Source organism: Oxyura jamaicensis, chromosome 27 (assembly GCF_011077185.1).
Source record: "Oxyura jamaicensis isolate SHBP4307 breed ruddy duck chromosome 27, BPBGC_Ojam_1.0, whole genome shotgun sequence".
Taxonomy (NCBI): domain Eukaryota; kingdom Metazoa; phylum Chordata; class Aves; order Anseriformes; family Anatidae; genus Oxyura; species Oxyura jamaicensis.
Genome location: NC_048919.1, coordinates 592,946 through 604,237, shown reverse-complemented (window position 1 = coordinate 604,237; position 11,292 = coordinate 592,946). Strand labels below are relative to the sequence as shown.

The following is an 11,292-nucleotide window of genomic DNA, read 5'->3' as shown; positions in this document are numbered from 1 at the left end:
GGGGCCGGGGCCGCCGGTGGCAGGAAGGTGGCGGTGGCTCGGGAGCGCCATCCCTGCCCGGTGTGGCGGTCCCGGTGCGCTTTTCCGGCTCGTGAGAAGCGGAACGAGGACGGTGGCAGCAGGCGGAGCGGGGCCGTCCCGCGGCGGTCACCTCTTGGAGCCCTGCCAGCGGCGCAGCAGCCACTGGGTGACGAAGGGCCAGGCGATGAGGAAGAGCAGGGTGCGCGGGGACACCGCCAGCGGCCACGGGGACGCTGCCTGGTGAGGGACAGACGGGAGCGGGGTGGGTGGGGGCACAAGGTCACGGTGTCACCGGTGAGACCGAACCCCCCCGGCCCTTAGCAGAAAGGGCGGCGGGGGCACCGTCACAGCCCAGCCATCCTTTTCGTGGCCATCATCCCGCCGAGGTCTCCTCGTGCTGCCGCCGCATCGTCCCTGCTGCCTGGATGCTGGGGACACGTCCCCAGGGCTGCTCCTCCATCCAGCTGAGGGACCGTCCCCCATCTGTCCCCCGCCACCCCCAGCAGTGTCGGGGTAGGGGCTGGGGAGCCAGACCCGCGGGGCAGGCACACGTAGGGGCGCAGGGGCCAGCACCATGCAGCACCGTGCCTGCCTCCAACTCACCTGCGGTGCAAGCAGCCGGCCAGGCTCGGTCCCAGAGGCGTCGCCCTGCGAGACAGGAGAGGTGTCAGGGTGCGGCCGGGGCTGGGCAGAACTGGGCCCAGGCAGGGCTCTGCAGGGCAGTGGGGCCAGGATCCCAGGGGCAACGGGGATGAGGGGGGCAGCAGCTCCCTGCCCGCACCTCGGGGCGGCTCAGAGCAGCATCCACAGCCCTGCCAGGCGGTGACTGCAGCCCGAGGTCTCTCAGCACCTGGACCACCCCGGGCTGCATTGGCAGGGACAGGGCCCAGCGACACCTGGGGGCACCGCAGCCCCGCCAGCCTGCACCCACGGCTCTCTGCGTGGCCGGGCACGTACCTGCGCGGAGGTGAGCGTCTCCAGCTCGTTCAGGCGCTGCAGCACGCGCTGCATGTCGTCCTGCAGGGCCCGCACGGTGCCGGCAACGTGGGCGTCCACCTCCACCAGCAGCCCCTGGCTCCCGTGGGCAAGATCAGGGCCGCCCTCGGGATCCTGCGCTGCCCCGGCGAGCTGCGGATCTGCAGGGTGCAAAGACGGGTGCTGCTCAGACAGGAGGCGGCCGGGTGCTCACACAGCGCCCGTGGCACAGGAGCGATGCCACTTGCCCAGGCAGGCCGAGCTCCCCGAGGACCTGAGGCCGTGCACTACTGCTGACGGATCTCAGCGGGTGCCTGCGCCCTGCCCCGGGCTGCCCGCACGGCTCTGCCCAACCTCAGCACACGCAGAGCTGCGAGCTCCCAGCCCGGCCCCGCAGCCCACGTCCCTCTCCCCCAGTGGCTCTGGGGACAGGGACTGGTACCGTGTCCCCAGGCGCAGCAGTGGCTGTGCTGGGCAACCTCCATCCCACTGACACTGCACCTGCATGGGCGCACGCAGGTCGCCTCGGTTTACCCAGCACAGCAGCGAAGGCCAGGAGGGTGCCTGGCCTGCTTGGCTGCCGCTCTGCCGGGCCCTGGGGGTCAGTGGAGCCCCCAAACCTGCCTCGCCACGGCCCGTGCAATGCCCAAATAATCCTTGCGAGTGGGGGACAGGCAGGTGCCTGCCGTGGCACTGGCTGCTCCTTGGCCCCCGCGCTGCGCTGCCCGCTCGCTCCAGTGCCCCGGGGACAGCCCAGCCTGGCTTTATCGGCCTCGTTACAAGTTAACTCCCAAGGTCAAGCAGCCCAGGAGGGTTTGCGGAAACATTAACGGGGAGATAAGCGTGGTGGCGGGCTGTGCTCCTGCCCCTCCGCAGAGGGAGCCCCGGCAGCGAGGGTGGTGGAGCCAGCCCCGAGCACGGAGCCCCCAGATGTGTCTGGCAGGACGGGGAGAGCCCGGGGCAGGAGCAGGGCTCCTGGCTCCATCCCTGCAGCAGCGCAGACACCGGCAGCACCGGAGGCTGGTGCGACTGGTACGCAGGGAGGGCTGGAGCAGCAGTGGTCGCCTCCCCTGGACCAGCGCCTCCAGGGACACCAAGACCAGCTTTGCCCGCCCAAGCCCCATGGTGAGCTTCCAGCCACATCCAAGGGCACCGAGACGCTGCCGGCGGGGCCGTGCGGTGCTCGCTGCGGGGCTCACGCTGCCAGGGAACCGCGCTCCAAGCCGGGCTGCTGGAGGGGAGCCACGGGCCCAGCAGTGCAGGGCAGTGGGCACAGCCTGAGGACAACAAAGGGGACCTGTCCCAGAGGGGTGAAACACGGAGCTGCTTGGGGACCAGGGGATGAAGAGAGGGGACGCACAGGACTTGTGGCTACTGAGCCAAGCTGCTGGTGGTCACAGCCCTCACCTCTCTGCACGGGCACCCCAGGACTCCCTGGCGGGGCGGGAGCAGCGGGAAGGCGCCAGGAGCCCAGCGCTGCACCCACCTCTGTCAGAGCCCGGGGCTGCGAGGCCAGTGCCGCTCCTCCCCGCTCGTCTTCTGCCTTCGCCCCGCTCTCCCCGCCCAGCGGCACGGGGCGCTCGGGGCTCAGGCCCGGCCTGGGCGCTGTTCGGGGAGAGCCCCTGCATGGCCAGCGGCTGCCCAGCCTGTGCGGGGGTAGAGAAGAACGGCCCTGAGACCCCCCTCCCTCCCCGGGGGCTGCGGGAGGCGGGGGCAGAGGTCCTGGAGGACCCAGGCGTGCGGGTGGCCTCGTGCCTCCTGCCCACCGGCGCTCGCTGCGGCACTGGAAGCGCCACACGCTGCGGGCGGCACCGCGCTGCCTGTACCACAGGGACGAGCAGGGAGCAGAGCGAGCAGCGGTGCCATCGGGCGCCTGCACGGCTCGGGGCCAGCCCGGCTCAGCCGCCAGCGCCCTGCTGGGGCCACGCTGCAGCAGCGAGGGAGGCTGCGGGTGCTGCTGGGGCACCTGAGGGCTCCTCAGCCTGCCCTCGGTGATGGCGACCAGGCTCCAACGGCCCTGGGACACAGCGGGGCTGCTTCACCGGGGCCCCTGTAGATGCTGGGGGTGTTGCAGGGCTGCCAGGAAAGCGGTGCGGAGGTGACAGCAAGACGCAGAGGGCTGCCCGCTCGGAGCAGGGCTGACGGCAGGGGAAGTTTCTGCCACGGTGTGGAAGGACCCCAGCCCTCCTCGAGGCCGTCCTGCCCCGGGAGACGTTACCTGCTCGGGCTCCATCTGCTCCAGGGTGTCGCAGAACACTTCCCCCTCAGAGTCACTGGCCACCTGGCTACCCTCGCGCGTGTCGGCAGCAGGAGCCAGCCCTCCTGGAAGGGAAGCACACGGCTCAGCCGCAGGCGGTGCCGGCGTGACAGAGGCGTTCGTAGGGCAGCGGAAGCCCAGCGCAGGCACGAGGCAGCAGGGCTGCAAGCGGGCACAAAGCCGGCGTCTGCGTGCACAAAGCAGGGCGGCAGGAGGAGGCTGGAGCTCTTCGGCGGGAGGCTCAGAGCAGCATTAACTCCACCTGCACGAGGCCGCAAAGCATCACTCACGCTGCTGGGGAGGAAACCGAGGCACAGAGGGCGAAGGAAGGGGCTGCTGCTGGATCAGCACCACGGCCGGGAGTCCAGGGACCGAATTTCCTCTCCCCTCCCTGCCCAACGTGTTGTGGGGCCTCGCTCGCAAGCCCCACCGCAGGGCTTTTCAGGGCAGGTTTCTGCGCATGTCCAGCTCGCCCCAGGAAGAGGGCTGCCGTGTTCTGACAGCACAAACCCCGGCACGGAGCGCTGCAGCATCCATGGCCCCAGGGAATTAAGTCCGTTCCGCCCCCCCGCCCCGAGTCCAGAGCTGCTGAGGGACACCACAGCGCACCCCGTACGTCCCACGGGTGCCACCAGTGCCCGGGTGACAGCACCCAGCTGCGCTCACAGCCCCAGCCCACGCTCGGCCGCAGGCGCTCGCTCGGTGACCGTATACGCTCCTCGAGGGAGGGCCGGGCAGGACTCCTCCCTGCAGCATGAGGCCGAAGCAGGGGCCCCTCCGGGTGGGGAGAGCTGCATGTGCTGCCACGGGGGGGGGGGGGGCACAGGGAGTTTGCTCTCCCCAGCACAGCGCCAGCAGTGGGTGGGTGTGCTGGGGCTGTGCAAATCCACCACCAGGGCACTGACAGCCCCAGAGAGCGGCTCCCGGCCCCACCGGCTGGGCAAACTTGGCTCGAGCCGAGGGAGAACTTCCCCTCGCAGAGCTCAGACCTCCCAGGGCGTTTTCCCTGTCCGTGGGAGCACATCTCACTCCCGGCCCTCAGCCCGCTGCGGCAGTTCAGCAGAATCAGGCCCCCTTGCACAGACATGAGCAACACGGAGGCACCCAACGCGCTCAGGGTTCCCCCGGGGTCCACAACAGCACCAAGAGCTGCCCCCACGAGAAGCTCCGGCTCCGCGTGACCGGGGCAGTGCCCGAAACACAGGCAGGGTCGGACCACACGTGCCTGAAGCCAACAGCTCTGCGGATGGACAGAAGCCCAGCCCGAGCCTGGCGCCGGTGCCTCCTCCGCGGGGTCTCTGCCGGGTGCTGGCCACGCCGGGGAGACCAACCTGGCGCTCGCTGCCCGTCCTGCTGCTCCCCTGGCAGCACGTCCTCCCGCCGCTCCTGGGCCGGGCCGCTCGCTCGCTCGTCCTGGCTGGGGTCGGCCGCCTGCTCCTGCCCATCTGCACAGAGACAGAGAGAGGGAGAGCAGAATGAAGGTGCTGCGGACGTCCCCGTGGTGCAGCCCGCCCTTGGCTCTGCACTGGGCTCCTCACAGCTGTTTCCCCACTGGGCAGAGCGGGGGACGTGTGGATTTGGGAGCCCGGTGCGGCGAGGATGTGTGCAGCAGCAAGCTCGATGGCTAACAGGAGAGGAGGAGAGGCTTTGCCCGGGGGCAGGCAGCAGGCAGACCGTGTCCCTATTTATGTAGCAGATCCCCCCATCTCCCCGGGTGCCCGGTGGGGCCCACGGGTTTAGCCAGCCACGCAGCCCTTCGGCAGCTGGGACATTGCCCCCCGCTCCTGGCCAGGCAGAGATGTGGCAACTCCGCCCTGCCGGCACCTTGCCTACGCACCACAGGGCTGCCGTCCCCAGCCCGCCATCACGACAGGCTCCCGGCCACAGGACAAGACCGCACGGCACAGGAGCGAGCGTGAAGGCTGCTCCGAGACCGCCACCGTCCCCAGGTCTCTGCTCAGAGCAACCCCTGCGCCTGCCCCACCGGGCAGGGTCCGGTCACCTCCACCCCGAGGAGCCGAGCTCCACCACCAGCCCCCGTGCGCCCGCAGGGCCGGAAGAGCAGCACCGCCTGGGCAGCAGGACAGAGGTGCTTAACTGGGGCTCCGGGGTTGCTTCAGCCTCTGCCTATGCCTGGGAAAGCTTTGTCGGCTCGAGACCCGCTGTGACCCTGCGCCGTTCACAACTGGGTTCCAAGTTGTGGTTTACGGTGCGCCGGCTGTAAATAAACAAGAACGAGTGCGGCTCTGCCACCGCACGCACCACCTCTGTCCTGCAAGGCGAGGGAAACCACGCAGCTCTCTGCGGGCCGGCGTCTGCCACGTTTTGACCGCACCTTGGGCACCGCTAGCAGCGCCCACCCACCTTCCTCACCTGCAGGAGTTGCAGCAGCACAACATCGCAAGGCAGGTTTAAGAGCCTTTAACACAAATGACTCAACAGCTTAAGAAGTTCAGACTTTTAAACCACGTTTCAGGCGCCTGGGGTTCATTTGCTCTGCAGTGCTGGGTTTAGGTACAAACGAGGCTGTCATTTCTACGCGTCACTACGCAGGGGGACACCCGCGAGTGGGTAATGACTGGGAGGTTGGCCCCAGCTTCTCTGTACCAGAGAAAAATGAAGTCTATTTGCATTTTAAAGGAACTAGATTTGATGTCAACATAGAGAACAAAAGCATCCGGGCACCATGGGAAGGAGCAGCCACTGTAAGGCCACGCCATGCAGCGTGCCCTCCAGGCGACGTGTTTCGGCAGCTCTGCGGACACAGGGGGTGACAGTGGCTGTCAGAGTGGGGACAGATGCCTGGGGACAGGCAGAGAGCGAGGCTGTTTGCCAGAGCTCTTCTGACATTAGGGAAGCACTGGCAGTTTATACCTGCTGCGAATATACCCCAAAGCTCAGCTGCTGCTGAGCTAATCTGCTGGCAATTAGGCACAGGCACACGTCCGGATGCACAGCCCTCCTGCGGCAGCCACCCCTCTGAAGCAGCACGGCTGGCTCGCAGCCAGCCCAGCCCCTCACTCGCTCAACCACTTCTCGCAGGACCTACCCTGCTCCAGGGGTGAGAAGGGTCCCCCGCGACCCCTCAGCATGAGACAGCAGCCACCAGCTGCACATGGAAAGGGCTGGAAGGGGACTTTTTATGGTGCAAGGCTGTCCCAGCATCTCCAGATCCCACTAATCCCGTTTCTCAACCCCTGTTTCTCCACCTCCACTCTGCTGCAAAAACAGGCACCTGTTTCTATCGGATGACCCTGGCTCTGGTTGGCAGCCTGCCCTGCCTGGAGGCGTGCCCATGACCAGGAGAAAGGAGAGCCCCGCGGCCAGGATGCTGAACCTGCGCCGAGCCCCTGGCTCTACCTCTGGCCGCATATGGCCTTGGGGTGTTTGGAAGCCAAAGCGCCAGTTTTCTCCCCAGAAGTTTAGGGCAGAGAGAGCCCAGGCTGAGGAGCCACCTGCTGGAGAGCGGTGCTCAGACAAGCACCTCAGCAGCACCTGCTCGGGAGCTGGGGAGTCAGGCGGGACGTGGTGTGTCCCTGTGCCCTCCAGGGGAGCAGAGCCTCGAGGTGATGGCCGTACCGGGACAGCAGCAGCAGGGGGACAGGCGTGAGGAGCACGGCACAGGAGCGAGGGGTGTGCAGGGCAGCCGGGGGGGCAGCAGGGCTCCCACTCACCCCCTTCCCCTTTGAAGAAGTCCTCGGGGGGCCGCGGCATGTCACGGATCACCTCGTAGAGCGGCTCGAAGTACTTGAACATCTCCCGCGTCGCCTCGTCCATGGGCACCGTGTCGATGACCTGGGGACAGCCACAGCTGCGGCAGGGCCCGGGGGGAGGCACCGGGCCGGGCCCGTCCCGCTCCCCGCTACCTTCTGGGCCACCTTCTTCATCTCGGCCACGTACGCGGCCATGGCCTCCTCCTTGGACATCCTCCCCAGGCTGTGCCAGGCATCCCTGCGGGGCACGGAGCCGTCAGGCGGGGCCGGGCCGGGCCTGCACCGGCCCCGGAGCGGCCCCGACCCCCCGCTTACCACTTGTACCGGCCGATGGGGTCCCAGAAGCCGGGCCGGGGGCCCTGGCAGCGCCCCGCCGTCGCCTGCTTGTAGTAGCTGTAGAAGCGCAGCATCTCCTCGTAGGACGGCCGGTACGAGCCTGCGGCACCGCAAACGCCTCAGCGGGGCCGCGGCCGCCGCCGGGCCCGGTAGCGGCCGAGCACCCCCCGGGGCCGGCAGCCCGGCCGCACTCACCGCTGCGGGGCAGCCCCTGGATGACGCGCACGGCGGCCCGGAACTGGGCCCCGCAGCCCGGCTCCGCCATGGCCCCGCCGCCGCCGCCGCCGCCGCCCCGGTCCCGGTCCCGGCCCCGCCGAGCGCCTCTCCGTGAGGGGAGAACGGGGAGCCAATCAGCGCGCGCCTTTCATCAGCGCCTCGGCCCCGCGCCCAATCAGCGCGCCGCTTCCGAAACGGGCCGCGCTGCACCCTCCCCTCTCGCCCCGCTCGGTGAGCGGCGCGGCGGAGCCAATGGGAGCGCGGCGCGAGTGCTCCCTGCTGGATGAGGGGAGCGCGGCAGCCAATGGGAGCGCGGCTCGGTCGGGGAAGCAACGCCCCCTGCTGGCCGAGTGCGGGGCTGCAAGGCAGAGGGCAGGGGGCGGGGCCCCGGTACGGGGCGGGGGGGATTTAAAGGGACAGTGCCTGGAGATGGGGGAGGGGGAAACGGGGACGGGGGGGGGGACAGGGACAGGGCACGGGGACACCTTGGCCATGCTCCAGCACCGGTAACCGGGCAGTGCGCAGGGACACCGCAGCACCGCAGTGGGGTGTTGAAGCGGGGCGCCAGGGCTGGGCATGGGGACACTGGGACAGGCCCGTGGGATACTGGGAGCACTGGGAGAGGCGCTGGGGGCACTGGGCAGGGCGGGTGGCACGGGGGGGCCGCGGGGCGGGTGTCACTGCGTGGGGCGGGGGGCTCACCACGGGGCAGCGGGGCCTGGTGGGGCGATTGGTTATTTTTGATCGTTATGGTTAATTATAAAAATATCCTTTGGGGTAATACAAGCATATAATCGGGTTAATTGCTGTGCTTGGGGGGGGGGGGCGGCGCGGCACTTCCCCAGCGCGGCACTTCCCCAGTCCCCACGGTGAGGCTGCAGGGCGTGGGTGTGCTGCGGGGGGATGTGGGTGCCACAGGGACACGGCAGGGAGGCACACGGCACCCTGGGGACATGGGCGTTATGGTGACAGGAGTGCCCAGGGGGCACAGCCAGCCCGGGGACCACCACGGGCAGACCTGCAGTCACCCGGGGGCTGCCTGGGCACAGCCCTCGGCCAGGGCTGGCTGTGGGGAGGGGGCCAGGCCCCGGCTGTCGGCAGCCCCCCACACGACCACAGCTCGGTTTTCCCACATGTGGGGGGATTTGCCTTCACCTGAGCTCCGCATCCCGGACTCAGGAGGCTCAGGTGCAGAGAAAAGCCCCGGAACCGCCACGTCCCCACCCCGCAGGGCCGTACCGCGCAGCTTGGCGACATCGCCCATGCTCGGTGCAAAAGTTCAAGACCCAGCAAAACAAGGCAGCGAGGAGGATTTTCCACCCTCCCGCAACTTCTGAGCTCCCAGAGGATTCCTGCCACCCCAGGACGGTGGCCTGGGCTCTGACTCACTGCAAAACCAGCCCCGGCCGCAGCAAACGCCCTGGCTCCAGCCCGCCGTGGCCTGGGCCCGATTCACGGGACGCGTGCTGTGCTGGACGGGGCCGGGAATGTGAGCCGCTGGCCATCGGCTGCCTCCACATCACAACAAGAAAATGGCAACGCTGCGAGGGCCCGGGGTGCGATCTGCTCCCTCAGGGCCCGGGGTGGGATCTGCTCCCGCTGCAGGCCGTGAGGGATTTCCAAGCCGTGCTCCCCCCCCTCCGGCCTCGGCCATGTTTATTTTATGCAATAAGCCATTCTTTCCCCGCTTGTAATCCTGCTATTAATAATATTGGTGGTGGCGATGTGTTTTTTTTTTTTTTTTTCCTGAGTTGTGGTTATGCAACGTGTTTTGATTCCCCGGCGCGGCCCAGGGCTGGTGCAGGACAGGCGCTGGGGGGGGGGGGGGGGGGGGGAGAGACGTGTCCTACCCCTGGGGGCTGGTGGCTGCCGCTGTGCTCACGGCACCGTTTCACGGTTCACTTCTCCCCCGGGATCTTCCAAAAATCGCTCGGTGTAGGCAGCTGAATTCCTGCCCGTGCGATTCCCCTCGGGGGCTGAGGGCTTGGAGCGGGGCCAGGGCACAGCCCGGCTATCCGGTTGCAAGTGCATTTCGGAGTGGATGCAGCTGCTTTCCAAAGTTTTCCAGCAGAGAAAGGGGAGTTTTGAATCAATACACCAAATGCCTTCATTTTTGCATAAATAACATCAAATGCCTTCTGCAGCTCCTGAACAGGTAAAAGTCGCGGCCCAAGCTGAAGGTGGCATTGCCCTGGGCTCTGCTGCCCCTCGTTAAAATTCCCCAAGTCCCCACGTCCCCAAAGGCCTCAGCACCCCAAAAACACGTCCAAGGTGCTGCCCAGATGTTCCCCCCAGCTGCCCTCATGTACCCCCAGCTCACCCAGGTGTCGCCCCGTGGTGCCCAGGTGTTGCCCTGGATCCTCAGACATTGCTCCGGGATGCTCACAGACCATCCAGGACACCTGGGTGTTGCTCCAGGGGCCTGAGGGTCTCCCTTGACGTACAGGTGTTGCTCCAGGATAACCAGAGGAGGCCCCAGAGATGCCCTGATGTCACTCTATGGTGCCCAGGTGTTGCCCTGGGTGTACAGATGTTGCCCCAGGATGCCCAGAGGTCACCCAGGGTGCCCAGATGTTGCTCCAGGACAACCAGAGGTTGCTCCAAAGATGCCCAGATGTTGCCCTGGATTTACAGACGTCCCCCAGAGTGCTCAGAGATTGTCCATAGTGCCCAGATGTCACCCCAGGGTGCCCAGACGTCACAGGTTGCCCTCCGGTCCCACATGTGGCCACGGTCACCCCCTGCCTGACCAGTTCTGTTCCCCCACCCCCCTGCCCCGTGCTGTGGTTCCCCTTTCCTTGCTTTGTGCTGCAGCTCCTGGTCCCCACGTCCCGGCCTGGGGCAGCCTCTTGTCCCCCAGTGCTGGCAGTTTTGGCAAGAAGTGGTACCTGCCAGGTGGAGGCAGCCCTTGGCATCGGCACAGGGCTTGAAATCAATGCCCAGCTCGGGTGAAGAGGGAGGGGAGCCTGGGATGGGGCCGGGGGCTCGCCCTCTGCGCCCACCCGTCCATCCATCCCCTCTGACCTGACCTGAGCAAGGAGAGCCCACCACAGCTGGGGGTGAGGTAGAAACGGGTACAAATGGAGTGAATTGGGGTAAATCCCCCCGCACTGCACATATCTGCACACACACACACACGTGTATGCACACACAGACATGCACACACGTCCACAGCAGCACACACATGCACACAGCCGCCCGCACACGTGGAGGTATACACACATGTGCCACGCACACGCGTCCTCCGTGGTGTCACGTGGAGGCGAGGGGACATGGTGACACGGCTCCTTTGCTGCAGGTCTTGGTGCCAAAAGCTTTGGTGCCGGGATCTGAACCCCAGCTGCAGCATGATCCCAGGCAAGGCCGCCACGTCCTGCACCACCAACGCGGCCGCGTCCCCTTGTGCCACCAGGCTGCCACCACCCTGGTAGGCCAGAACAGCGTCACCGAGGGCACTGGGTGCCACCGGAGCTGTGACAAGACGCTGTCCCCAGGTGTGCTGGCAGAGGGGTGGCCCACGTGTCCCACCTGATGCTTGGCACCAGCTCCAGCACCGGCACCAGCAGCCATGTCCCTGGGCAGAGTGGGGTCCTGTGACAGAGATGGGGGGCCCCTGGTGTCAGCCCCTGGGTTCAACCTCCCGGTACTGCTCCCCCCCGTGCAGAACCCCCCGGTACTGAGCCCCCCCCAGGTGCAATCCCCCTGGTACTGACCCCCTCTGGTACCAAACCTGCTCAGTACCAACCCCCCGGTACGACCCCCCCCGTACGGAAC

At 67.4% G+C, this 11,292-nt stretch overlaps 1 protein-coding gene across 3 annotated transcripts; it reads right to left on the bottom strand.

Annotated features, from left to right (window-relative positions):
• Positions 1–6: 6 nt before the first annotated feature.
• ACBD4 (acyl-CoA binding domain containing 4) lies at positions 7–7,713 on the bottom strand. 3 transcript variants are annotated; one of them, XM_035347711.1, is made up of 10 exons: positions 7,498–7,713; positions 7,282–7,402; positions 7,120–7,204; positions 6,928–7,048; positions 4,584–4,698; positions 3,215–3,320; positions 2,483–2,642; positions 979–1,157; positions 625–669; positions 7–258 (listed from the first exon to the last, which is right to left on the bottom strand). In XM_035347711.1, the coding sequence occupies exons 1-10, from the start codon at positions 7,565–7,567 to the stop codon at positions 148–150; spliced, it is 1,113 nt and encodes a 370-aa protein (XP_035203602.1). In that variant the 5' UTR covers positions 7,568–7,713; the 3' UTR covers positions 7–147. The 3 variants fall into 3 exon arrangements, with proteins under 3 accessions (XP_035203602.1, XP_035203603.1, XP_035203604.1); XM_035347712.1 differs by having other exon boundaries at positions 7,282–7,359; positions 7,498–7,709; XM_035347713.1 differs by lacking the exon at positions 7,282–7,402 and having other exon boundaries at positions 7,498–7,712.
• Positions 7,714–11,292: the final 3,579 nt, after the last annotated feature.

What these genes read in the sequence shown, in the direction of transcription:
- ACBD4 (XM_035347711.1), bottom strand. Translation starts at nt 7,567, where the DNA reads ATGGCGGAGCCGGGCTGCGGGGCCCAGTTCCGGGCCGCCGTGCGCGTC. An exon ending in TGAAGAAGGTGGCCCAGAAG is followed by an intron (nt 7,049 to 7,119) that starts GTAGCGGGGAGC and finishes GGCTGTCCCCAG; the next exon opens with GTCATCGACACGGTGCCCAT. An exon ending in CTTCTTCAAAGGGGAAGGGG is followed by an intron (nt 4,699 to 6,927) that starts GTGAGTGGGAGC and finishes GTCTCTGTGCAG; the next exon opens with ATGGGCAGGAGCAGGCGGCC.